The 24,904-nt window shown below is 37.9% G+C and overlaps 2 protein-coding genes across 3 annotated transcripts; one reads left to right on the top strand and one right to left on the bottom strand.

Annotated features, from left to right (window-relative positions):
* Positions 1-418: 418 nt before the first annotated feature.
* LOC128215524 (translation initiation factor eIF-2B subunit beta-like) lies at positions 419-18,055 on the bottom strand. Its single transcript, XM_052922208.1, has 12 exons — positions 17,908-18,055; positions 16,930-17,016; positions 16,648-16,767; positions 16,126-16,174; positions 15,486-15,595; positions 11,010-11,106; positions 9,542-9,601; positions 9,270-9,403; positions 8,896-8,956; positions 2,531-2,590; positions 2,084-2,220; positions 419-1,465 (listed from the first exon to the last, which is right to left on the bottom strand). Exons 1-12 carry the CDS (start codon positions 17,982-17,984, stop codon positions 1,393-1,395), a joined length of 1,065 nt encoding a protein of 354 aa, XP_052778168.1. The 5' UTR covers positions 17,985-18,055; the 3' UTR covers positions 419-1,392.
* A 1-nt stretch (position 18,056) lies between these two features.
* On the top strand, positions 18,057-24,318 carry LOC128215525 (D-aspartate oxidase-like). Of its 2 annotated transcripts, none has more exons than XM_052922210.1 (11): positions 18,057-18,128; positions 20,063-20,275; positions 20,600-20,717; positions 21,012-21,088; positions 21,375-21,440; positions 21,690-21,744; positions 22,057-22,161; positions 22,472-22,542; positions 23,041-23,158; positions 23,516-23,611; positions 23,864-24,318. In XM_052922210.1, the coding sequence occupies exons 2-11, from the start codon at positions 20,082-20,084 to the stop codon at positions 23,990-23,992; spliced, it is 1,029 nt and encodes a 342-aa protein (XP_052778170.1). In that variant the 5' UTR covers positions 18,057-18,128; positions 20,063-20,081; the 3' UTR covers positions 23,993-24,318. The 2 variants fall into 2 exon arrangements, with proteins under 2 accessions (XP_052778170.1, XP_052778169.1); XM_052922209.1 differs by lacking the exon at positions 22,472-22,542 and adding an exon at positions 22,358-22,431.
* Positions 24,319-24,904: the final 586 nt, after the last annotated feature.

The following is a 24,904-nucleotide window of genomic DNA, read 5'->3' as shown; positions in this document are numbered from 1 at the left end:
TCACAATACACCCACGTGCAAGCATATTTCTATCACCATTAAAATTTTATTGTTTGTTCTTTGTATTATTGAAAACCATGTTAAGACATTGTGTTTTTATGCAAGTACTTTTGTGCTAAGTAGTGTATATATGTTGTGTTATCATCATTGTAGATTTTGACTGATATTAGATATAACTGTATGTTCATAACAGCTGAAGGAAGGTAATGGCTATATTAAAGTAACCTACAACTGTAAATTTTATTGACTGTGTTTACTTTTATGTGAAATTAAAACAACTCAATAAGTCAGCATTTTACGATCAAAATTGTGTTCAGGAAGTTTTTCTTCATGAAACAACCCAAAACTCAATTCCTTAACTTACATTTTGTTAATTTCTTCTGTAAAGTCCTGTAAAGATAAAGTAATTTGCTTGAAACTTTGCTCAATTTTTTATTGCTTTTAAAAACCGATACCCTACATTCTATGCATTTTCAATACTAAATGTGTTCAGCCATCGCCAAATGCATAATCATTTTCACATCATACATTTAATGCAAGAATGTCATTTTATAGAAACCAAAACCATATTTCCATGTCTCCTTACAAACAATAAACATTTGATAATAAATAAAAAAAATGATTAATAATCAGTATCTTAATGTCTATTTTAATGATAACAATTTTACCTGAATTAACAAAACAATTTAGGACTGCACTTTTATATGTATTAATACTGTAACATTTTATTACAAAGCAAACTGTAAGCTTTATGGTATGTTCTCTCTTGTGGAGTTGCTGTTCATTAGTGCTAATATTTTGACTTGCTTCTGTTTGTTCTTTTATAACATACAAAACATTCCATTTATACATTGATGTATTGGTTTTCCACTTTTCTACTTTATGAAGAAAAAAATAAAGAATTTAGCAAATAAGTTGTTCTGTTTACCAGTATGTTTATTTTTATGTATGAATTCATATGCTATGATTGAAGCCAATTGCAATGAAATCTTAAAAAAAGATATGCAATATAACCATGAATAAAGAACTATGTGCCATTAATAATGGCACAGTGGTCTAACCAGGCTTGTAGGAAATAATAATTATGGCATGTTAAGCACATTATTCATCCATATTCTAATCTGGATGACTGTCACCAGTAATTTTGGTAATCAATTGATTTTATTTAATTCCATTCCATTGTTTCAAAAAGAATAAAGACACTATCTGCTTCCTATTTGAACTTTACAATAGTGTCATTGAATTGCACAAATAAATACACATGAACTTGTGTATACCCTGGTATATGCATTGTCTTCAAAACAGAACATCAGTATCTTCACAGCACTACTTAGTTGAATCATACATGAAATGACTACAGCAATATACTCGAAGGTATCAATCTGCCTTGTGCTATAAGACATGGTCGTCAGGATGGTAAAACTCACTGAGCAGTCTGTACACATAGGAAGGGGCTGTTCCACCACTGAAACACACAAAAAGTTTATCAAAATTATTATTGCGCTTAAAACAGATTATGATCACACTAGATAATTGAACCGAAGTTCATGTGCTTTTGTTGGTCCAGGTTTATCATGTTACTAGTGAATCTCTATTGGTTCAATGGTTAAGAATATTTATATCAGGTGGTTAAGCATCACATCAATCGTAACCCACTAAGGTTTGAACCTTATATATAAAGCCCATTCATCTGCTACCAATTGAAATTCCATTGTGCTGCTTCATAATGAAGTACTTGTACCACAGTAACTATCATGTCCACTAGCATGAAAATACTGGTACACGTAATGTATAAACAACTTCAAACTGAGAAAAGTTGAAACAATCTTATGAGAAGGAAGATATTGAAAAATTACAAAATGACAGGCTACTTTTGTGATATAAGTGTGCACTAAATATATAAGTAATATCGTAAGTTAATGAGGATATGAGTCAATTTAATTAATCATGTGACCAGATTCAGTGAATCATGTGACCAGATTCATCCATATCCTTGAAGAGGTTTTAAACCGTCAATGAAAGTATTTGAATCTCTCATCATGTTGACCCACGAAGCCATCCACCAGCTGCCCAGCATACTCACATGTTGAATATATAGAGGGTGACGAGTTCAGGAGGGACATAGTCGAAGACCGGGTTATGAATCTGGACCTTGGAGAGGATTTTACCCTCTGAGAATCTCATCACATCCTCTGGGCTTTCAAACTTGTTAAATGCCTCCTGAAATACATTTACCATGTCAATGTACCGGGGTTGTCAAATAATATTATTTTGTAATACAAAACTGCCTTGTGTTGTGCTCCTGACAATCAAGGTTCAATATTTATATAATTCTGTACAGGCTCAAAATGAACACAGATGTAAACTTGAACTGTATGGAGAGCTACCACTGATCCAGCTACTAGGATAAGACCAAGCTACACAGACCACTCAATATGTAGACCATGAATAAAGGAGAGCTTTAGCTTTTAAGAGATGAAATTATTCAACTATTTGGAAAAAAACACAGTAATATCTTGCTTTTAGATACCTGATCATTACAGCACAGAAACTCTGGTGAAAGTTTAAACGCTGCAGCACATACAACCATCTGAAATGTGTAAAATATGCTTCAGGAACATCATGTTCACTGTTAGTGTTCATGTATGTAACTGAAATATTGTATGTTATAGCCACTGATAACAAGCAGTGTTTAAGTTTATACTGCTACTTAAATGTACATAAATCATTAATATCGAGTGGTGGTGCTGATACCAACAACACTTATGTTGACCGCAATCAGCATAAATCATACACATTAACAATCTTGTTTTAATAATCTACCTAAAAATACTTTGTATATCATAGTTTTACTTTTAACATCCCAAAACACAATGCTTATAAAATAACGTCACATACATTTATTCTGCTCACTTATTTTAATCATAGCGTCCAACATAAATGACATAACGTCATGTTGCGTTTTTGCAAAAATATCATTTCTTGATGATGTATATTTATTTCTATGATTTGTCATGTAACAGCCTCTTGACTAATCAAAAGTGAGAAAATATACAAAGCACATTATTAAAATATTAACCATTCAATTACAATAAACAGGTATATGTACAAATCAACTTGGATGAAATTTTTACATGTTGGTTCGCATTGTTAAGAAGAAGGGGCTATTGCATGGCTAGTTACTGGGACAGAGTAATATTTAGCAGCAAGGGCTATTGCATGGCTAGTTACTGAGACAGAGTAATATTTAGCAGCAAGGGCAATTGCATGGCTAGTTACTGGGACAGAGTAATATTTAGCAGCAAGGGCTATTGCATGGCTAGTTACTGGGACAGAGTAATATTTAGCAGCAAGGGCTATTGCATGGCTAGTTACTGGGACAGAGTAATATTTAGCAGCAAGGGCTATTGCATGGCTAGTTACTGGGACAGAGTAATATTTAGCAGCAAGGGCTATTGCATGGCTAGTTACTGGGACAGAGTAATATTTAGCAGCAAGGGCTATTGCATGGCTATTTACTGGGACAGAGTAATATTTAGCAGCAAGGGCTATTGCATGGCTAGTTACTGGGACAGAGTAATATTTAGCAGCAAGGGCTATTGCATGGCTAGTTACTGGGACAGAGTAATGTTTAGGAGCAAGGGCTATTGCATGGCTGCTTACCGGGACAGAGTAATGTTTAGGAGCAAGGGCTATCGCATGGCTTCTTACCGGGACAGAGTAAATTGTTTAGGAGCAAGGGCTATCGCATGGCTTCTTACCGGGACAAAGTAATGTTTAGGAGCAAGGGCTATCGCATGGCTAGTTACTGGGACAGAGTAATGTTTAGCAGCAAGGGCTATCGCATGGCTTCTTACTGGGACAGTGTAATGTTTAGGAGCAAGGGCTATGGAATGGCTAGTTACTGGGACAGAGTAATGTTTAGGAGCAAGGGCTATGGAATGGCTAGTTACTGGGACAGAGTAATATTTAGGAGCAAGGGCTATGGAATGGCTAGTTACTGGGACAGAGTAATATTAAGCAACAAGGGCTATTGCATGGCTGCTTACTGGGACAACGTAATATTTAGCAACAAGGGCTATTGCATGGCTACTTACTGGAACAGAGCAATATTTAGCAGCAAGGGCTATTGCATGGCAAGTTACTGGGCCAGAGTAATATTTAGCAGCAAGGGCTATTGCATGGCTAGTTTCTGGGACAGAGTAATATTTAGCAGCAAGGGCTATTGCATGGCTAGTTACTGGGACAGAGTAATATTTAGCAGCAAGGGCAATTGCATGGCTAGTTACTGGGACAGAGTAATATTTAGCAGCAAGGGCTATTGCATGGCTAGTTACTGGGCCAGAGTGATATTTAGCAGCAAGGGCTATTGCATGGCTAGTTACTGGGACAGAGTAATATTTAGCAGCAAGGGCTACTGCATGGCTAGTTACTGGGACAGAGTAATATTTAGCAGCAAGGGCTATTGCATGGCTAGTTACTGGGACAGCGTTATATTTAGCAGCAAGGGCTATTGCATGGCTGCTTACCGGGACAGAGCAATGTTTAGGAGCAAGGGCTATGGCATGGCTTCTTACCGGGACAGAGTAATGTTTAGGAGCAAGGGCTATCGCATGGCTAGTTACCGGGACAAAGTAATGTTTAGGAGCAAGGGCTATTGCATGGCTAGTTACTGGTACAGTGTAATGTTTAGCAGCAAGGGCTATTGCATGGCTTCTTACTGGGACAGAGTAATGTTTAGGAGCAAGGGCTATCACATGGCTAGTTACTGGGACAGAGTAATGTTTAGCAACAAGGGCTATCGCATGGCTTGTTACTGGGACAGAGTAATGTTTAGGAGCAAGGGCTATCGCATGGCTAGTTACTGGGACAGAGTAATGTTTAGCAACAAGGGCTATCGCATGGCTTGTTACTGGGACAGAGTAATGTTTAGGAGCAAGGGCTATGGAATGGCTAGTTACTGGGACAGAGTAATGTTTAGCAGCAAGGGCTATTGCATGGCTGCTTACCGGGACAGAGCAATGTTAAGGAGCAAGGGCTATTGCATTGTTTCTTACCGGGACAGAGTAATGTTTAGGAGCAAGGGCTATCGCATGGCTAGTTACCGGGACAAAGTAATGTTTAGGAGCAAGGGCTATGGAATGACTAGTTACTGGTACAGTGTAATGTTTGGCAGCAAGGGCTATTGCATGGCTTGTTAATGGGACAGAGTAATGTTTAGGAGCAAGGGCTATCGCATGGCTAGTTACTGGGACAGAGTAATGTTTAGTAACAAGGGCTATCGCATGGCTTGTTAATGGGACAGAGTAATGTTTAGGAGCAAGGGCTATGGAATGGCTAGTTACTGGGACAGAGTAATGTTTAGGAGCAAGGGCTATGGAATGGCTAGTTACTGGGACAGAGTAATGTTTAGGAGCAAGGGCTATGGAATGGCTAGTTACTGGGACAGAGTAATGTTTAGGAGCAAGGGCTATGGAATGGCTAGTTACTGGGACAGAGTAATGTTTAGGAGCAAGGGCTATGGAATGGCTAGTTACTGGGACAGAGTAATATTTAGCAGCAAGGGCTATTGCATGGCTGCTTACTGGGACAGAGCAATATTTAGCAGCAAGGGCTATTGCATGGCTAGTTACTGGGACAGAGTAATATTTAGCAGCAAGGCCTATTACATGGCTAGTTACTGGGACAGAGTAATATTTAGCAGCAAGGGCTATTGCATGGCTATTTACTGGGACAGAGTAATATTTAGCAGCAAGGGCTATTGCATGGCTACTTACTGGAACAATGTTATATTTAGCAACAAGGGCTATTGCATGGCTACTTACTAGGCAGAGTAATTTGTAGCAGCAAGGGCAATTGCATGGCTGCTTGCTGGGACAGAGTAATATTTAGCAGCAAGGGCTATTGCATGGTTACTTACTGGAACAATGTAATATTTATCAACAAGGGCTATTGCATGGCTATTTACTGGGACAGAGTAATATTTAGCAGCAAGTGCTATTGCATGGCTAGTTACTGGGACAGAGTAATATTTAGCAGCAAGGGCTATTGCACGGCTATTTACTGGGACAGAGTAATATTTAGCAGCAAGGGCTATTGCATGGCTTGTTACTGGGACAGAGTAATAATTAGCAGCAAGGGCTATTGCATGGCTATTTACTGGGACAGAGTAATATTTAGCAGCAAGGGCTATTGCATGGCTACTTACTGGGACAGAGTAATTTTTAGCAGCAAGGGCAATTGCATGGTTGCTTGCTGGGACAGAGTAATAGTTAGCAACAAGGGCTATTGCATGGCTACTTACTTGGACAGAGTAATATTTAGCAGCAAGGGCTATTGCATGGCTAGTTACTGGGACAGAGTAATATTTAGCAGCAAGGGCTATTGCATGGCTAGTTACTGGGACAGAGTAATATTTAGCAGCAATGGCTATTGCATGGCTAGTTACTGGGACAGAGTAATGTTTAGGAGCAAGGGCTATGGAATGGCTAGTTACTGGGACAGAGTAATGTTTAGGAGCAAGGGCTATGGAATGGCTAGTTACTGGGACAGAGTAATGTTTAGGAGCAAGGGCTATGGAATGGCTAGTTACTGGGACAGAGTAATATTTAGCAGCAAGGGCAATTGCATGGCTGCTTATTGGGACAGAGCAATATTTAGCAGCAAGGGCTATTGCATGGCTAGTTACTGGGACAGAGTAATATTTAGCAGCAAGGCCTATTACATGGCTAGTTACTGGGACAGAGTAATATTTAGCAGCAAGGGCTATTGCATGGCTTGTTACTCGGACAGAGTAATAATTAGCAGCAAGGGCTATTGCATGGCTATTTACTGGGACAGAGTAATATTTAGCAGCAAGGGCTATTGCATGGCTACTTACTGGAACAATGTAATATTTAGCAACAAGGGCTATTTCATGGCTATTTACTGGGACAGAGTCATGTTAAGCGGCAAGGGCTGTTGCATGGCTACTTATTGGGACAAGGTAATATTTAGCAGCAAGGGCTATTGCATGGCTACTTACTGGGACATAGTAATGTTTAGGAGCAAGGGCTATGGAATGGCTAGTTACTGGGACAGAGTAATGTTTAGGAGCAAGGGCTATTGCGTGGCTAGTTACTGGGCCAGAGTGATATTTAGCAGCAAGGGCTATTGCATGGCTAATTACTGGGACAGAGTAATATTTAGCAGCAAGGGCTATGGAATGGCTAGCTACTGGGACAGAGTAATGTTTAGGAGCAAGGGCTATGGAATGGCTAGTTACTGGGACAGAGTAATATTTAGCAGCAAGGGCAATTGCATGGCTGCTTACTGGGACAGAGCAATATTTAGCAGCAAGGGCTATTGCATGGCTAGTTACTGGGACAGAGTAATATTTAGCAGCAAGGCCTATTACATGGCTAGTTACTGGGACAGAGTAATATTTAGCAGCAAGGGCTATTGCATAGCTATTTACTGGGACAGAGTAATATTTAGCAGCAAGGGCTATTGCATGGCTACTTACTGGAACAATGTTATATTTAGCAACAAGGGCTATTGCATGGCTACTTACTAGGCAGAGTAATTTTTAGCAGCAAGGGCAATTGCATGGCTGCTTGCTGGGACAGAGTAATATTAAGCAGCAAGGGCTATTGCATGGTTACTTACTGGAACAATGTAATATTTATCAACAAGGGCTATTGCATGGCTATTTACTGGGACAGAGTAATATTTAGCAGCAAGGGCTATTGCATGGCTATTTACTGGGACAGAGTAATAATTAGCAGCAAGGGCTATTGCACGGCTATTTACTGGGACAGAGTAATATTTAGCAGCAAGGGCTATTGCATGGCTTGTTACTGGGACAGAGTAATAATTAGCAGCAAGGGCTATTGCATGGCTATTTACTGGGACAGAGTAATATTTAGCAGCAAGGGCTATTGCATGGCTACTTACTGGGACAGAGTAATTTTTAGCAGCAAGGGCAATTGCATGGTTGCTTGCTAGGACAGAGTAATAGTTAGCAACAAGGGCTATTGCATGGCTACTTACTTGGACAGAGTAATATTTAGCAGCAAGGCCTATTGCATGGCTAGTTACTGGGACAGAGTAATATTTAGCAGCAAGGGCTATTGTATGGCTACTTACTGGGACAGAGTAATATTTAGCAGCAAGGGCTATTGCATGGCTACTTACTGGAACAATGTCATATTTAGCAACAAGGGCTATTTCATGGCTATTTACTGGGACAGAGTCATGTTAAGCAGCAAGGGCTGTTGCATGGCTACTTATTGGGACAAGGTAATATTTAGCAGCAAGGGCTATTGCATGGCTACTTACTGGAACCATGTAATATCTAGCAGCAAGGGCTATTGCATGACTACTTACTGGGACAGAGAAATCTTTGGCAGCAAGGGCTATTGCATGGCTACTTACTGGGACAGAATATTTTTTAGCAACAAGGGCTATTGCATGGCTAGTTACTTGGACAGAGTAATAATTAGCAGCAAGGGCTATTGCATGATTGCTTACTGCGACAGAGTAATGTTTAGCAGCAAGGGCTATTGCATGGCTACTTACTGGGACAGAATATTTTTTTAGCAACAAGGGCTATTGCATGGCTAGTTACTGGGACAGAGTAATATTTAGCAGCAAGGGCTATTGCATGACTGCTTACTGCGATAGAGTAATGTTTAGAGCAAGGGCTATTGCATGGCTGCTTACTGGGACAGAGCAATTTTTAGCGACAAAGGCGATTGCATGGCTACTGACTGGAACAGAGCAATTTTTAGCAGCAAGGGCAATTGCATGGCTACTTACTGGGACAGAGTAATGTTTAGCAGCAAGGGCAATTGCATGGCTAGTTACTGGGACAGAGCAATTTTTAGCGACAAAGGTGATTGCATGGCTACTTACTGGGACAGAGTAATGTTTAGCAGCAAGGGCTATTGCATGGCTACCACTGATGGCTTTCAGTCTGAAAAGTATAATACATTCTATATAATTCTATTTATAATGTAGGATATTAGTTAAAATATGTGTAATATAACCTATATATAAAGCCAACATCAGCAACTTTAACCATGACAACTTTAACAGAAAAAGGATCTAGTGCAATCTCAGATTTTGAATTGGCTGATAAGAAATATTCAAGGAGGCTTTTAAATCACTCTTGAGTATAATAAATGTGCAACTGGTAATCAGAAATCCTAGAGACTCAGAATTCTTGGAGGATCAAATTATTCATTTATATAATGCAGAGAATACATGCAATGAGATCAAAGCCTCACCCTCCATTAGCCATGACAGTGTGTGTACCAATGATGACCTTATTGACCCTTGACATGATGGCGAACACTGCGGAGTCGTTGATGACTGTCGTCTCCACACCGGCCTGTGCAAGGCTTACTGCCAACGCCTGACCCTGAGAAGGAAATAGTTTTTTAAGTCATAGAAAAACTGCAAATCTTAAATGTAACAGGTTTGAAAATCTTAGCTTATATTCTTATATAACTTTTTCTTAACTGCACAGTTTAACCTAAGTTGTTATCCAAATACTTACATGATAGAAAGGGGCACACTCCACAACTATCACTTGAAATTTGCGTTTTCTGGCAGCATTCTGAAGTATATGTAAAATTAATTACTTTTGCATCAGTGTTGGTAAATTTCCTATGTTTCCTAATTATTAACCAAAGTATGTAAAATGTAACTGATTTTAAAACTCATTAGGTTCAGACTTGTTCACTTGCTCATCAATATAACAAAAAAAAACTTTTACCAGTATATGCTTTCCAGTAATTTGTAGAGATTTTTCAGTTAAATAATAATGATACTTCACTGTTTCAAAGGTGAAAAAAATAAGAATTTGGTAATTATCAGTGATTTTAGCTTTTAGCCCATTCTGCTTTCTAAACAAAACTACAAAGAGACTAGGACTAGGACGTCACTTCGGAAATTAAGTTAAAATGACTTTACATGCACAAACAATTTGGCATTTTTTTTCTTATAAAACCGAATAAAAGGTACTTAAATACCACTTTTAGGCATGAAATAAAAAGGTTCAAGAGCTGTCATAGGAGAGCGTCCTTGACTGTACGCAGCTTTGCTTAGAATGCACACAATAATGATGTAATATGTGCCAGAAAAAAAGCAATAAAGATGTCAAATTAAAAAGTAAACAAGGAATGCTGCAATGCAAAACAAAACCAGGTTTTCACTGATTGACAAAACTTCATCCTTTGTTGTGAGGTTCAGTTTCAACTGTTTTTTCTATTTTCAGTAATAGTGACCATGTTCCTTGGAGCCCCAAAAGCAATCCAATGAATGGTCTCCATAAACTCTTCCTATATCCCATGTTTGGTAAAAACCCTAACTTATGTTATTCAGTACTAACAATTTTTCTATTTTTAGCAACAGTGACCTTGACCTTGACCATGATTCTCGGTCCCCAAACACAATCTCATGAAGGGTTTCTATAATCTCTTTCTATATATCAAGTTTGGTGGCAATATTTCAACCTTAATTTATTCAGTACATACCATTTTTCTATTTATTGTGACAGACCTTGACCTTGATCACAGGGGCCCAAAATGCAATTGCATAAAAGGTCTCCAAAAACTCTTCCTATATACCAAGAATGATCACTATATGTCAAACCAAACTAAAATTGTTCACTTCCATAGGTGAGTTTGACGCAGCCCTCCAGTCCACCCTTAAAATTGTTTGTTATAGTGTAAGATTGAAATATATTCACCTTGACAACACCAAAAGTGAATATAACTTTTGGTGCTCACTTCATAAATTCAATTACGATCTTATACATGTTATCCTCTATGTTTCACCTAACTGTTCATTTCAACATCACATATAACCATTTACTTACATGTAAGCCAGAATCATATCTGACAGTACCTTAACAAGCTATGGAACCTTAAAAGGAAACCAGCCTTGCAACAAAATGTTATTTTGTTATTAAAAGAGTCATTGGGGGTGTCAATAAGGGGGGGGGGGTGCATTTCTAAACTCACCTTTAGGAAGGATTCCACAGTTTTAGACTTTCCAGCAGTCATAATCACCTCATTTGAGTGGATGTGTTCCAATGACTGGGTGGCAATATTGTCGCCACTTGAAAACAATAGGATACATTTAGAAACAAGAGGGCCATGATGGCCCTAAATCGCTCACCTGAGTAAAAGAGTTTAACCTTTGTTATTAATATAGCTTGTTTCTCAAAGAATATTGAACAAGAGCTGTCAAAGTATGTGACAAATGCCCCCCAATGTGACATTGATCTATGAACAAGTACATAAAAAGTTGATCTTGCCTTTATGTGTCAAATACATATTGCAAGTTATATTAAATTGCCTCTGAGCATAGAAAAAAAACACAATCATACTAAATGACAGCCAACACTCTTTATGTCCTCATATTCAGCATTCCATTGTGAATAAACACTTAGTGTATCTTTCACCTTAGAGGTTGGGACATGGGTCTTGCACACGACACGTTGTCTTGGTATGTCGAAAACATATGGCAAGTCATTTTAAAATCTGTCCATATAAGAGTAAGTCACAGCACGGACACGACAGCCTATATTTTCCTTAAGGTTGCCATGGCAACCAGAGTTCTGCATGGAATTAATTTTTTTGAACAATTTTGAAAAAGCACTAACCAAGGATCATTCCTATGAAGTTCATCAAAATTGTCCAAGCGATTTAGGAGAAGAAGATGATTGTAACCAATTGTTGACACTTTTCCTTTAGGTTGCCATGTCAACCAGAGTTCTACATGGAATTAATTTCTTTGAACAATTTTGAAAAAACACCAACCAAGGATCATTCCTATGATGTTTCATCAAAATTGTCAAAGCGGTTTAGGAGAAGAAGATGATTATAACCACTTGTTGACATTTTCCTTTAGGTTGCCATGGCAACCGGGCCAAACAAAATTATGTGAACAAATTTAAGAGAGGTCCATGCAAGGACACTTCAAACCAAATTTGCTGAAGATCTATCAAGGGGTTCATGCGAAGAAAATGTTAAGTTTTTTTAATAATTTTAGCTCTGGTGGCCCTTAAAAGGGGCCAAACAAAATTATTTGAAAAGACCTGACAGAGGCCCATGCTAGGATGCTTCAGACTTGAAGATCCATCAAGCAGTTAATAAGATCAAGTTGTTTAAAGGTTTTTCTATTTTTTGCTCTGGTGACCCCTAAAAGGGGCCAAACAAAACCATTTGAACAAAGTTGAGAGAGGACCATGTAAGGATGCTACATATCAAGTATGGAGTCATTCTGACCTTTACTTTCAGAGGAAAAGATGTTTAAGTGACAAGACAATGTAAAAACAAATGACCCCTGAGCAAGGCCAATTTGACCCCGGGACAATAATTTGAATACCTTTGGTGTAGATCCACTAGGTAACACTTTATACCAAATATGAAAGCTCTAGGTCTTATATTTTGGAGAAGAGGATTTTTAAAGTTTTATTATATAAGACTATATAAAAATATTGAAAACCTAAGCCTATGAACATGGGGCGTGGCCAATTTTGACCCCAGGGCTAAAGTTTGAACAATCTTAATAGTGGTCCGATAAACAATGCTTCATACCAAATATCTAAGGCCTTCGCCTTTTGGTTTCGGAGAAGAAGATTTTATAAGTTTTCATCATATACATATAAAAGGAAACCCATGACCGCTGGGTGGGGCCATTTTTTGACCCCAGGGCCAAAGATTGAACAATATTGGTACAAGTCAACTAGATGATATATCATGCCAAATATCTAAGCTCTTGTCACTACTTGATTTTACCTGTGTATCTATATATGTATATTTGTTATTAATTGTTGTATGTGGCCCATATTGAAAATTGGTATGTGTACTAAATATGTTATCCAGTTTAAATTAAGACGTTACTTGTCTTTGTGAGTTCGGAGAAGATTTTTTAAGTTTTCACTATAACACATATAGAGAAAACCCATCAGCCCCGGGGTGTGGCCAATTTTGACCCCAGGGCCATAATTTGAACAAACTTTGTAGAGGTCCACTAGATGATGAATCATGCCAAATATCTAAGCTCTAAGCCACGTAAGTTCAGAGGAGATGATTTTTGAAGTTTTCACTATAAACATATAGAGAAAACCCATGACCCCCGAAGGGGGTGGGGCCAATTTTGACCCCAAGGCGATAATTTGAACAATCTTTGTAGAGGTCCACTAGACGATGAATCATGACAAATATCTAAGCTCTAGTCCAAGTAAGTTCAGAGGAGAAGATTTTTGAAGTTTTAACAATAAACATATAGAGAATACCCTAACCCCCCTGGGCGGGGCCAATTTTGACCCCAAGGCCATAATTTGAACAATCTTTGTAGAGGTCCACTAGACGATGAATCAAGCCAAATATCTAAGCTCTAAGCAACGTAAGTTCAGAGGAGATTTTTGATTTTTTTTAATATAAACATATAGAGAAAACCCATGACCACCCAGGGGCGGGGCCAATTTTGACCACAGGGCCATAATTTGAACAATCTTTGTAGAGGTCCACCAGACGATGAATCATGCCAAATATCTAAGCTCTAGTCCAAGTAAGTTAAGAGGAGAAGATTTTTGAAGTTTTAACTATAAACATATCAAGTATACCCATGACCCCCCCGGGCGGGGCCAATTTTGACCCCAAGGCCATAATTTGAACAAACTTTGTAGAGGTCCACTTGACGATGAATCATGCCAAATATCTAAGCTCTAGTCCAAGTAAGTTCAAAGGAGAAGATTTTTGAAGTTTTCACTATAAACATATAGAGAATACCCTAACCCCCCGGGGCGGGGCCAATTTTGACCCCAAGGCCATAATTTGAACAATCTTTGTAGAGGTCCACTAGACGATGAATCATGCCAAATATCTAAGCTCTAGTCCAAGTAATTTAAGAGGAGAAGATTTTTGAAGTTTTAACAATAAACATATCAAGTATACCCATGACCCCCCGGGGCGGGGCCAATTTTGACCCCAAGGCCATAATTTGAACAATCTTTGTAGAGGTCCACTAGACGATGAATCATGCCAAATATCTAAGCTCTAGTCCAAGTAAGTTCAAAGGAGAAGATTTTTGAAGTTTTCACTACAAACATATAGAGAAAACCCATGACCCCCCGGGGCAGGGCCAATTTTGACCCCAAGGCCATAATTTGAACAATCTTTGTAAAGGTCCACTAGACGATGAATCATGCCAAATATCTAAGCTCTAGTCCAAGTAAGTTCAGAGCAGAAGATTTTTGAAGTTTTAACAATAAACATATAGAGCATACCCATGACCCCCCGGGGCGGGGCCAATTTTGACCCCAGGGCCATAATTTGAACAAACTTTGTAGAGGTCCACTAGACGATGAATCATGACAAATATCTAAGCTCTAGGCCAAGTAAGTTCAGAGGAGAAGATTTTTTAAGTTTTCACTATAAACATATAGAGAAAACCCATGACCCCCCGGGGCGGGGCCAATTTTGACCCAAGGGCCATAATTTGAACAATCTTGGTAGAGGACCATTTGGTGATCCTACCTACCATATATCAACGGCCTAAGCCTTTTAAGATTTTTAAAGTTTTTCCTTTCCATTGCCATGGCAATCAGAGTTCTGCATGGAATTCAATTCTTTGAACAATTTTCAAAGGGGACCACCCAAGGAACATTCCTGTGAAGTTTGGATGAAATTGGCTAAGCGGTTTATGAGGAGATGTCGTTTAAAGTAAAAGTTTACGGACGACGGACGGACGCCGGACAAATTGTGATCACAAAAGCTCACCTTGTCACTATGTGTCAGGTGAGCTAAAAATGGCATGATCATGTTACTAAGATATGCCTTTGAATGTGACCTTATTTAACAAATACAAGTTGAAATGTTAAATAGTAGGTTCAGATTCTCTGATAGAAATTTAAAGATTACATTATTTTATACACATGTATTATGTATTGTACTGTTCAATTCTATTGAACTAGATTAATAAAGAGTAGAATCATCCAGCGAAGCTATATACTTACAATTTACATAGAGTTACTTAAATTGTTCAATAGGGAATATTATGTAAGGCTGTTGAGCTGTGAGGTTGTATCACTTCTAGGTGCTTGCGTAAAGTCTTTAATGCATCTTTACCATGATTAACTAACTAACATAGCATTTCTTCTATTTTATACCTTTAAAGTCTTTTTTTTATTAAATAAAATTTATCATAAAGTATTTTACAGTGGCATTTACAATTGACAACAAACATCCTATATCGGCCGTGTATTATTGCAGAAATTAATTTGCGCATACTCACCATGCTACTATGTGATACAGAATCAGAAATCAAATTGTGTAATGCAGATATTTTCCGGTTTCAATATTTCATGCTTTATTCATGCAATATACAAAGAAAAGAGTATTAACATCTGTCACACTCTAAACATACATTTTATGACACTGTGTTACATACACAGATTAAAACCTTAAACTTTCAAGACATTGACTAACCTTGTCTCCAACTCTGTTTTCAATTCTGTCATCGCTTCTATCACAGTAGCTTTCAGGTCCCTCACACTTCGGGTGAAATCATCTATGTTACCCTCTGCCGTTAATAATTTCTGAAACAAGGCAGTAATCTAAATCATAAGATGTTAAATAACAATTAAACACTAGACCGTTGTTTATGTTATCAAACAGATGTCTCCCCCTATGGTTGTCTCATCAGTTTCACGACATTAAACATTGGGAAATAAGAAAAAATATGTACGGGCAGGTAATTTCAAAATCCTTCAAGCGGGTTCAAGAGATATGGAGCAGACATGATTTCTGACGAATAGACGGACAGACAACTCAAGCAAAAACAATATGCCTCCCCATTTAAGGGGGAGGCATAAATTTTTGAAATTAAAGTGATGATTCAGTTTTAACACTGTTGTTCAATGTAAATGGCATATTATAACATTATACACACTACTGTTTCAAGACATTCATATAAATAGGAATTACATAAAATGTCAACTTTTCTCACTTTGAATTCATCAAAATGTTTTCTTCATTTAAATTTTTTCAGCTTTATTTTTTGATCAGCAATAAGATTGCCATTTACGGTATGTCTTTTATTTAATGGCTGGTGAAACACAATGCTTACATGGAGAGATTCTTGTGGGTCACCTTCTTCAGACTTCCCTTTGAGACAACTGAAAAAAAACAAACATGTATACTATACAATTTATATGTGAATTCTGATTACTTTGATGGCAATGATAAAGAAAACTCTTCACTGATTTCCATCAAAATATACTTGGTATATGATCTGGAATTCAGTTGGTAGTCACATGTTACTGTAATAAATACATGTGTATGCAATAAGTCCTGCCTTGTATCCCTGATTGCCCAGCCTTGTTTTCCTGATTGTCTCAACTTTGTGCCCCTTAAGAGTCCTACCTTGTACCAATGCTTTTTTCTACCCTGCACCCTTGATTGTCCAATCTTGTAACCCTGAGCATCCCAACATGTACGCCTGAATGTCTCACCTAGTACCCCTGATTGTCCCTATCTTGTACCATTGATTTTTCTACCTTGTTCCCCTAAATATTCCATCTTTTACCCCCTGATTGGTCCAACATGTACCCTGATTTTTCCACCTTCCTTGTACTCTCGATTAACCCACCTTGCGTATTCTTCCCTGATGATCTTCAACACCCTGCGCACCATGTTCCCTATTGCTGACTCCGCGGGCTGGGATGCCATCAGTTTTCTCCCCTCTGCCCGTACTATCTCCATCAGCTCTCTGCAAAATATTGATCATATATACCAGTAAATATGACTGTCAACATGACTGGTATGTCCAAGAAATCAGTAAAAACTATAAAAAATATGTGTATAATTCTTCATTTTCACATAGATCTATGACCTTTAAATATTCCTGTATGTTACAAATTTAATGACTTACTTTGCGTTTGACCATTTTGTCTGTGATATGATCCTCACCAGTAATGACACTGTTTTGAATGCTACGTTAAAGGAGCCTTGCACTGTACTGTAAAAAAAGAAATATAAATAGCTATTAACAAAACATCTGGTTAGATTGAGAGAGTGAATTATATTGACATAAAGTTAACGAAAAATGGCCTAAAACATGATGCCAGTATGACAAGATGGGCCTTTACATCCTCCTTTTAATTTATTTGTTGTTCTTTGCAGGATACTGGACTTACCGAAAGACGGATAAAATTACCGAAATACGCATGAAAGTTACCGAAAGACACCTTCTAATGCATTTATTTTTACATAATCTTGTATATATAATGATAATACGCATTGTAGCCAAAAAATATTTAGAAATAATGACTTTATTGACAAAATAATTTCCTTTTTTTAGTCAAATAGAGTTACCTCTCGTCGTCAACCGAAATACGATTTATGGATATGGTTAAACTGGAGTAAAATTTTATGTATTTGTACATAATATTAATATAAAAACAATACAATAAATGCATTAGAAGGCGTTTTTCGGTAACCTTCATGTGTATTTTAGTAATTTTATCCGTCTTTCGGTAAATAATCGTATTTCGGTAAGTCCATTTCTGGTTCTTTGCAATGTATTTTTTTGGATGGATTCTTTCTTTTCCTACATTTAATTTATAAGATACATGTATACTGTAGGTAGTGTAGCAGTTTGAATGGTAAACACATATGGTACTGACATCTGTGTTAACAGGGCTGTCCTTGTAGTGTATCTTAGGGCCCTATTCCCAACTGATAAATAACCATGGTTTATACAGTTCCTTTACCATGAAAACACTTATAATCAGTACATACCGAACACAGCATTTACAGTTGTGTAAATTTATTAACAAAAAAGCAGGACGAGCGTAGGATATATTTTCAAAACAATTTATAAATCCTCTACATTCTTCAGTTAAAATACCCTTGTTTCAGATCTCCAATAAAGGACTCGATTCGTTCATGGAGCTCTTGGTCCCTTTTCTCTATATCGGGAGGCATTTCTTCGAATCTGGTGAAATCTGTGGAAATAAAATGTTGATAGAGTGATGTCCCTTGTTTTAAACTGTACGAATAGCAAAAAGAGGGTTAAATTCAACCAGAATATAAAATGTGTTATTGAGCGTGTGACGTATCTTTTCAAAGGTAACTTTTCAGTTTAATCAGAATTTAGATAAAGACTCTACCATCTCAGCTATTTTTTTAAAATAGACTTACTCATGATAGTTTTATGTTTAACTGAATACAAAAGCGACGTTTTCTTCAAAATCCTGAGTGATGATGTTTTTATTGCAGTGGCGTAGCTAAACCGAAATCATGGAATTTTAGGTGTGAGGGTCTACGTAATGCTCAGAGTTGAAAACATGTACACATATGTATTCTAAATTTAATTTTGTGTCATTTTTAATTCTTATTCTATTTGTGTTCATTACAGTTGGTAAAATTATAGTCTAAAATAATAGACATGTTATACGGGATTCTTCCAATCCCCAACGTCGGAAGGATTTGCCAAATCAAAACTCGTAAAAAAAATCCGTCAACGTACAATTATTTGGACTAGGTAAAATGTATGATAAGTTCTTGGCTACGCCACAGAAATGTTAAGATAATGCAAGATAAGTTTGACCTATATTATACAGTGGATTGATATAGGCATATTTTTCTTATAATACAGGTACATAAATATATTCAGTTTGTCGTCTACAACGTGTATACAATGTAGTTCAATGTTAATTCAACTGCATGCCTCGTTGAAATGTTTTGGTCCCTTATGATCTACTCCGCAATTGAACCACGGGCCTATTAACCGTAGATGGTGTATATACTAGTATATGGTTTATAGGTCCGTGACTAAACGAAGTGCTTTGTAATTTGAATTGACACTTTGCGTGAATGTTTCTTATTTTCATGTATTCACGTATATGCAAAGCAGCAAGTAGTATGCTGTTGGCTAATGCCTTGATAACATTGTATGAAAGCAACTAATAGCTAGATTACTTATAGACAGTCTTATGAACTGATATGAATGGTTACGCCACCCAGTCTATGCATATGCATTTATCAGTATGACAGTCAAGGAACGGTTGAATATGAATATCCCTTGATGTCTTTCTTTCATTAGACCTCTGTTGCAACTATGTCGATGTTATCTGGAATAATTGAGCACAATATGAAAACGATGAACGTGAAAAAATCAAAAACAAAACTGCTTGAATCGTCACTTGTTGTGTTTTCCGTTTACTTCAAAATGATTCTGGATGGGAAAGTTTAAGTACAAGACGAGAAAAAACTTTTTCCATTCTACCAAATGAAAAACAGTCACTCTCCTGATAACTGGTCAGATTTGGATCCAGTCAGCCACTAAGGCAAAAAAGAAAACTTAGGCCTAGAACCTCGTCTAACATTTCCAATTTCTAAACATTACTTTATTTGTATTCGTTTCTACCTTGCAGATCTCTCAAACAAGCAAAGCAAATGCCAAAAAAACACAGATTCAGGTTTTATATCGAATTATAAGTCAAATAAGCCTGAAACAACAAACTATTCTAGTATGGAAAATGCAGGCTTCAGGTTTTGTACTCTCGCTTACAAACCGACTGCATAAGCTTTGACTGAAATCACTGAACAAAATGCTCATGAAACTGAACAAACTGTACCAACTGCAAGCTGAACGTCACACTGCAGATAGAGCATTGAAGTGTATTTTAGGTGGCCAGGCCAAACCCCGTTCTTTCATGCCACTTCCTCCTGTATCATCACTACTACGACCCCGTGTATATAATCGTAATTTTCATATTCTCATTCTGAAATTCGAGAAGTAGAATTTTGGCGGTTGAATGCATTTTAAATCATGAAGCTTGATGACATTATTGCGCCATTCAGTACCCGCTTGTTGATTATTTCCCAATTAAAGTCGTTCTTGTTAAAGCTTGAAAAAAGCGGGAAAGATATTTGAAAATGGGTTGAGAAACTTTATTTCCTCTGGCCTAGACAGTTATGATGTGTATGATACTGAATGAGCTGACGTACAGAATACATTTATCATTAATTTTAATTTATTTACGCATGGACGAATTCAGAGATAAGCGACCCTACAATATGTCACGGAGGCGCGTGTGTGTGGTTGGGGCGGGGGTTATCGGCCTGTCGTCTGCTCTCCGCGTGCTTGATGTATGTCCGGATGCGGAGGTGACAGTGGTCGCCGCCAAATTCTCCCCGGAAACTACCACGGATGTTTCCGGTGGATTCTGGGAGCCACATCTCCTTGGAGACACTCCAGAAGCCGACGTTCGGTACATTCTATATTGAACATCCTATATAGTATATGATTTTGTATTAACAAACGCTTGAAACTCAATACATGTATGTATATAACACGCGAATGTTTCTGTGAAGAAACGAACCAACTATTTGAATCGGCAACACAATTTTGCTAAGACCTGTTTTGTAAACGTTTAACACTAGCTACGTCACCCGTGTTTGTGTACGAGAAAAAACTCGGCTAGGCGACCTTGAGTAAAGCCTTATGGTACATATTGATGCGAATATATGTAGTAGTATACAGCTCCGTTTGCATTCACATGGAATGCTAGTAATACAATTCCTCCTTATTACAGACGCTGGAGCAGTAAGACGTTTGAGCACATTGTCCGGATTGCAGACTCGAGCAGTGCACGGGAAACTGGAGCGTGTTACGTGTCCGGTTACCAGCTCAACGAGAATCCGGGGACACAGGTGAGTTTCATCTCGGTCAAGGATGGGGCTGGAGAGGTGATGGGGGGGGGGGGTCGTGCGGCGGCGTACCGTCGATGTCCGACAAGTTATTACGTTATAGTCTCCTTTTCCAGGAACTTGTCACAAGGGTTTGATCCATACTACAAAACAGGAACTTTATTAGTTTCATTCAAACACCATTGAAACGTCCAGGTTGTGTATACAATCTTTTATTGGTTAACTCTTTATCGCATATTGTTGTTTACTTCCATACTGTCACGTATTCATGGTATCCGAACGTTTTCAATTTTTCAGGCGCCTTTCTGGAAGGACGATGTTCTCAACTTCCGGCTGTTGACCGCCCAGGAAGTGAAGGCATTCCCGGGAATGGGGTAATAGTGGGAAATATACTTGATATATCAACATGTAGAAATCCAATAGGTTAATTTGTTATTAATATATCCCATGATAACCTATTACTCCGAAAGCTACGTTTATTTTATATTTTAGCGAAACACTGCTAGTTTTGTTAGCTTACGCTGGTCTGTTATATAAATGTCCTGAACATAAAGGCGTTGTTAAATACTATTTAGCTCTCAATTGATTAAGCCTTAAAACAATCACCTTTTTGAAAAAAAATGTGCATGTATAATACATGAATAACTATGGACATTCCAGGATGGGTTTCTTCTACACAACTGTTATGCTGGAGCCGTGTCTTTACCTCGAATGGTTGTTGAAACGGTATAAGTCCTTCTTAGTTTCATAGTCTATTTCCAAAGAAATTGCTGCCTTTGTCAGTTTAAACATGATTTATTTGATTTTCCAAGCGAAACATTTAATTTAATGGCACTGCTATAATATTTAACCGAATTTTTTGCCTGGTTACATGATACGTTGTCATACACACGCTGATACGATGGACACTGTATGTGTTAATGGCTGGGGCAAACAATCTTGTCATTTAATTACTATTTTTCATTTACGGCAAAGATATCAGTCCCGAGGAGGCAAAATACAAAAGAAACATTTGCAGAGATTAAGCGACGTAAGTTTAGGAATGTTGCTGCTTTGATATAGTTTTTACAGTTGTATATCAAATTATGCAAAATAACAATTGCTTTCAATAATCCTTTACAGTATAAATATATATATATATATATATATATATATATATCTGCTCATGGTAAATGAAATAGATACCAACCTTTTAATTCTATACGTTTGTAAAGCTTTAGATATTCACCAATTATTGCTGACCGGCGAATGTGCCCGTAACATTGATCCCACACAGAAGACAGGACATGTTGCATTATGTATTTAATTTATGGATCACCGTCTGTGTATATAACATTTACAGCTATCGGTTGAGGGCTACGACGTCATAGTGAACTGCACGGGTATTGGGGCCCGGGACCTTGTCGGAGACACCAGCCTAACGCCATATAGAGGACAGGTTATACGGGTACACGGATATATGTCCTAATATATTATAAAGAAAAAGATATTTTATAGGATGTTTAAATCAATGTATAAATGAACATAAAAGATTTGTTGGAAAAAAATGTCTGTACATCTCTGTTAACACTGTTAAACCCATATTTAGGCCCGCCATGTCACAAAATCACATGGAATATATTCCATTGTTTTGTATATTTTAGGTGTCTGCTCCGTGGCTGAAAACACATTACTCCTTTTGCCTCAAAAATGGCACCGAATGTTACATGTTGCCCGGGTATGGTCTTATTGTAGATATATATTATTTCTATTTATAGACGAGAGCTCCATGGCAAAAGCATTTTGTGATTTGTATTGGCCAGGAAAGCCTCGCCTACATCTTACCATCGTTAGTAGCTCTTGGTTGATTGGAAAAGTTGCATGTTATGTATAATAAACAAGAGGCCCATAAAGGCCCTATTTTATTCACCAGCTTTTAAGGGGGGTGGGCCGGGGACGATGCCTTATGTCGATGAAGGTTCAATAGGTTTTCCAAATATTTTCCTAGTTACCTACTTATTAATATGTCATGGCCCACAATCGAGCTGTGATCTTATTTCATATTGACTAGTACTCCAAATAGGTTCGGTGAAAATTTGTTAGAAACATGTTGACCGCGGGGTGTACATAAGGTTTTGCTTTTTTATCCGACATAGTCTATATTCGAACTATATGTTTAGATAGGTTTTATACACGTTTCGCTATGAGCCAATGGCAATCACAAGAATAAATCTGACATAATTTCGTAAATTCTGGTCAACTGTGGCTGCTAAAATATGCACCGTAATAAGGAGATGAATATGATGATGATGATGATGATGATGATGCGCTATTTCTACCACCACAGGATGAATTACGTCGTGATGGGAGGGACGGAAGCGGCTGGCGATTGGAACACGGCACCCCGGGAGTCCGACCGACAGATCATCTGGGACGCCTGTACCAAATATGTGCCGAATATGAAGGTTTTCTTTATTAAAAATTATAATGCAAAAGGCAACGAATCAGCACTGATGCGAATTTTATTCCAATTCATTTTAAATGCCTCATTACCATCTACATGTTGGAGTGTTGTCTTGTGGGTTTTTTATTCGTGGCCATCATTCTAAATTGCATCTATATTGCATTGATCCTCGTTTTAGTTTTATACATTTAATAATAAATATATACTGGTTTCAATATTTGAAGTTTACTGAATGACATACATAATTGTTAGTTGGGTTCAGAATTGTTAAAAAATGAAACCGCTGGCAAATGCTTTAGAAGACTTTCTCTAGACATCACACCATGATATACACTGTTGTCATTGTTTTTTTTCCAAGGCGGCGAAAGTGTTGGGTGACCACGTGGGTCTGCGGCCTGGCCGCCCCTCTGTCCGACTGGAGGTGGAGACCCTCAACGTGGGCGGAAAACAAATCGTAAGTGAACAAGCTGTGCTATCATTAAATATAAAATTGTCTGTACAGTAAACGCTGCATTTCCAAGTATCAGTGAGAATTAATCATTACTCTCAGCCAAATCGAAGACTTTGTTCGCTTTAGTGTTCGTTCGTTAAAATCCCGGTGGTAGAAGCGTACCCACTTATTGAATATCAGTATCATAAGTAAGAAAAAACAAACTAGAGGAGTATCATTATTTTTCTACTGTGAGTCATCGTCGTTGTTTTTCAGCCGGTGGTTCACAATTACGGACACGGGGGAGGGGGTGTCACGCTTCACTGGGGCTGTGCGGAACAAGCCGCAAGCCTCGTGCGACAGGCGCTTCCGGTCTCCGTCTCGCAACCGACCTCTAAACTTTAACCGGTTCAACCTGGCCATGTATTCAAGTGTATAATTTATCATGTTGTTTATAATATACTGTCTTTATTGTTTATGTATACGATTTGACATTTGACATTGTTTATGTTAATGTTTCCGCTTCATTGGGCCTGTGCGTAACGAGCCGCAAGCCTCGTGCGACAGGCGCTTCCGGGCTCCATCTCGCAACCGACCTCTAACTTTAACCGGTTCTAACTGGCCATATGTACAGTGTATAACATGTTTTTAGAATATACTGTATTTAATGTGCATGAATACGATTTGACATTGTTTATGTGATGTATCTTGAAATGAGACACAATAAATAAGATGTGAACGGGTATTTTTATGATTTGTATCTAAAAAGGTATATTCGGGTTCATTTGTGAACGCTAGCGTTTCCAAGTGAAGGAGAAGTAAGGCAAATTTAATATTTACTCTCCACACTGTATTCAATCTTAAATCTTGAATGATGTACAAGTTAATTATGAAAAGATGGTTAACATTAAAATGTATGAATGTTATTTGACATCTGTATACAGTTGAAGAGACATTTTGATAAAAATTGCCTGTTTTTTTCGTGTACAAAACACACGACCGCTTAAATGGCTACTACACCAGCTTCTATAGACGGATTTCACTAAGACCATGGCTGACTGAACAGCACACGAATTATTCAGTGGGGGCAAGAACGCTCTGCTGCTGAGAAGCCCCCAGTAGTAAATTCAATACATTGGTGTTTGTATGGTCACTCTATACATGTTTTCTGTAAGATAAATTGGTGAAATGGTTAATAGTTGTTGTGTTGTTGGGTGTGCAAATACACAAAATTAAGACAAGGGAATATCTTTGCATAGATTTCCTATATACCCATTGTAGAGACAAACACATTGAAGGCATGTGTAGGCTGCTGCA

This window comes from Mya arenaria, chromosome 13 (assembly GCF_026914265.1).
Source record: "Mya arenaria isolate MELC-2E11 chromosome 13, ASM2691426v1".
Lineage (NCBI taxonomy): Eukaryota > Metazoa > Mollusca > Bivalvia > Myida > Myidae > Mya > Mya arenaria.
Note: the sequence above shows the minus strand (reverse complement) of the source record. Positions and strands in the feature narration are given on the sequence as shown.

Bases quoted from the DNA above. Each gene is read 5' to 3' on its own strand.
- LOC128215525 (XM_052922209.1), top strand. From the start codon at position 20,082: ATGTCACGGAGGCGCGTGTGTGTGGTTGGGGCGGGGGTTATCGGCCTG. The intron at 20,718-21,011 runs GTGAGTTTCATC...TCAATTTTTCAG, and splicing joins ACGAGAATCCGGGGACACAG to GCGCCTTTCTGGAAGGACGA. The intron at 23,159-23,515 runs GTTTTCTTTATT...TTTTTTTCCAAG, and splicing joins AATATGTGCCGAATATGAAG to GCGGCGAAAGTGTTGGGTGA.
- LOC128215524 (XM_052922208.1), bottom strand. From the start codon at position 17,984: ATGCCTCCCGATATAGAGAAAAGGGACCAAGAGCTCCATGAACGAATC. The intron at 9,404-9,541 runs GTAAGTATTTGG...TTTCCTTCTCAG, and splicing joins AGTGTGCCCCTTTCTATCAT to GGTCAGGCGTTGGCAGTAAG. The intron at 2,591-8,895 runs GTAAGTAGCCAT...TACACATTTCAG, and splicing joins CTAAACATTACTCTGTCCCA to ATGGTTGTATGTGCTGCAGC.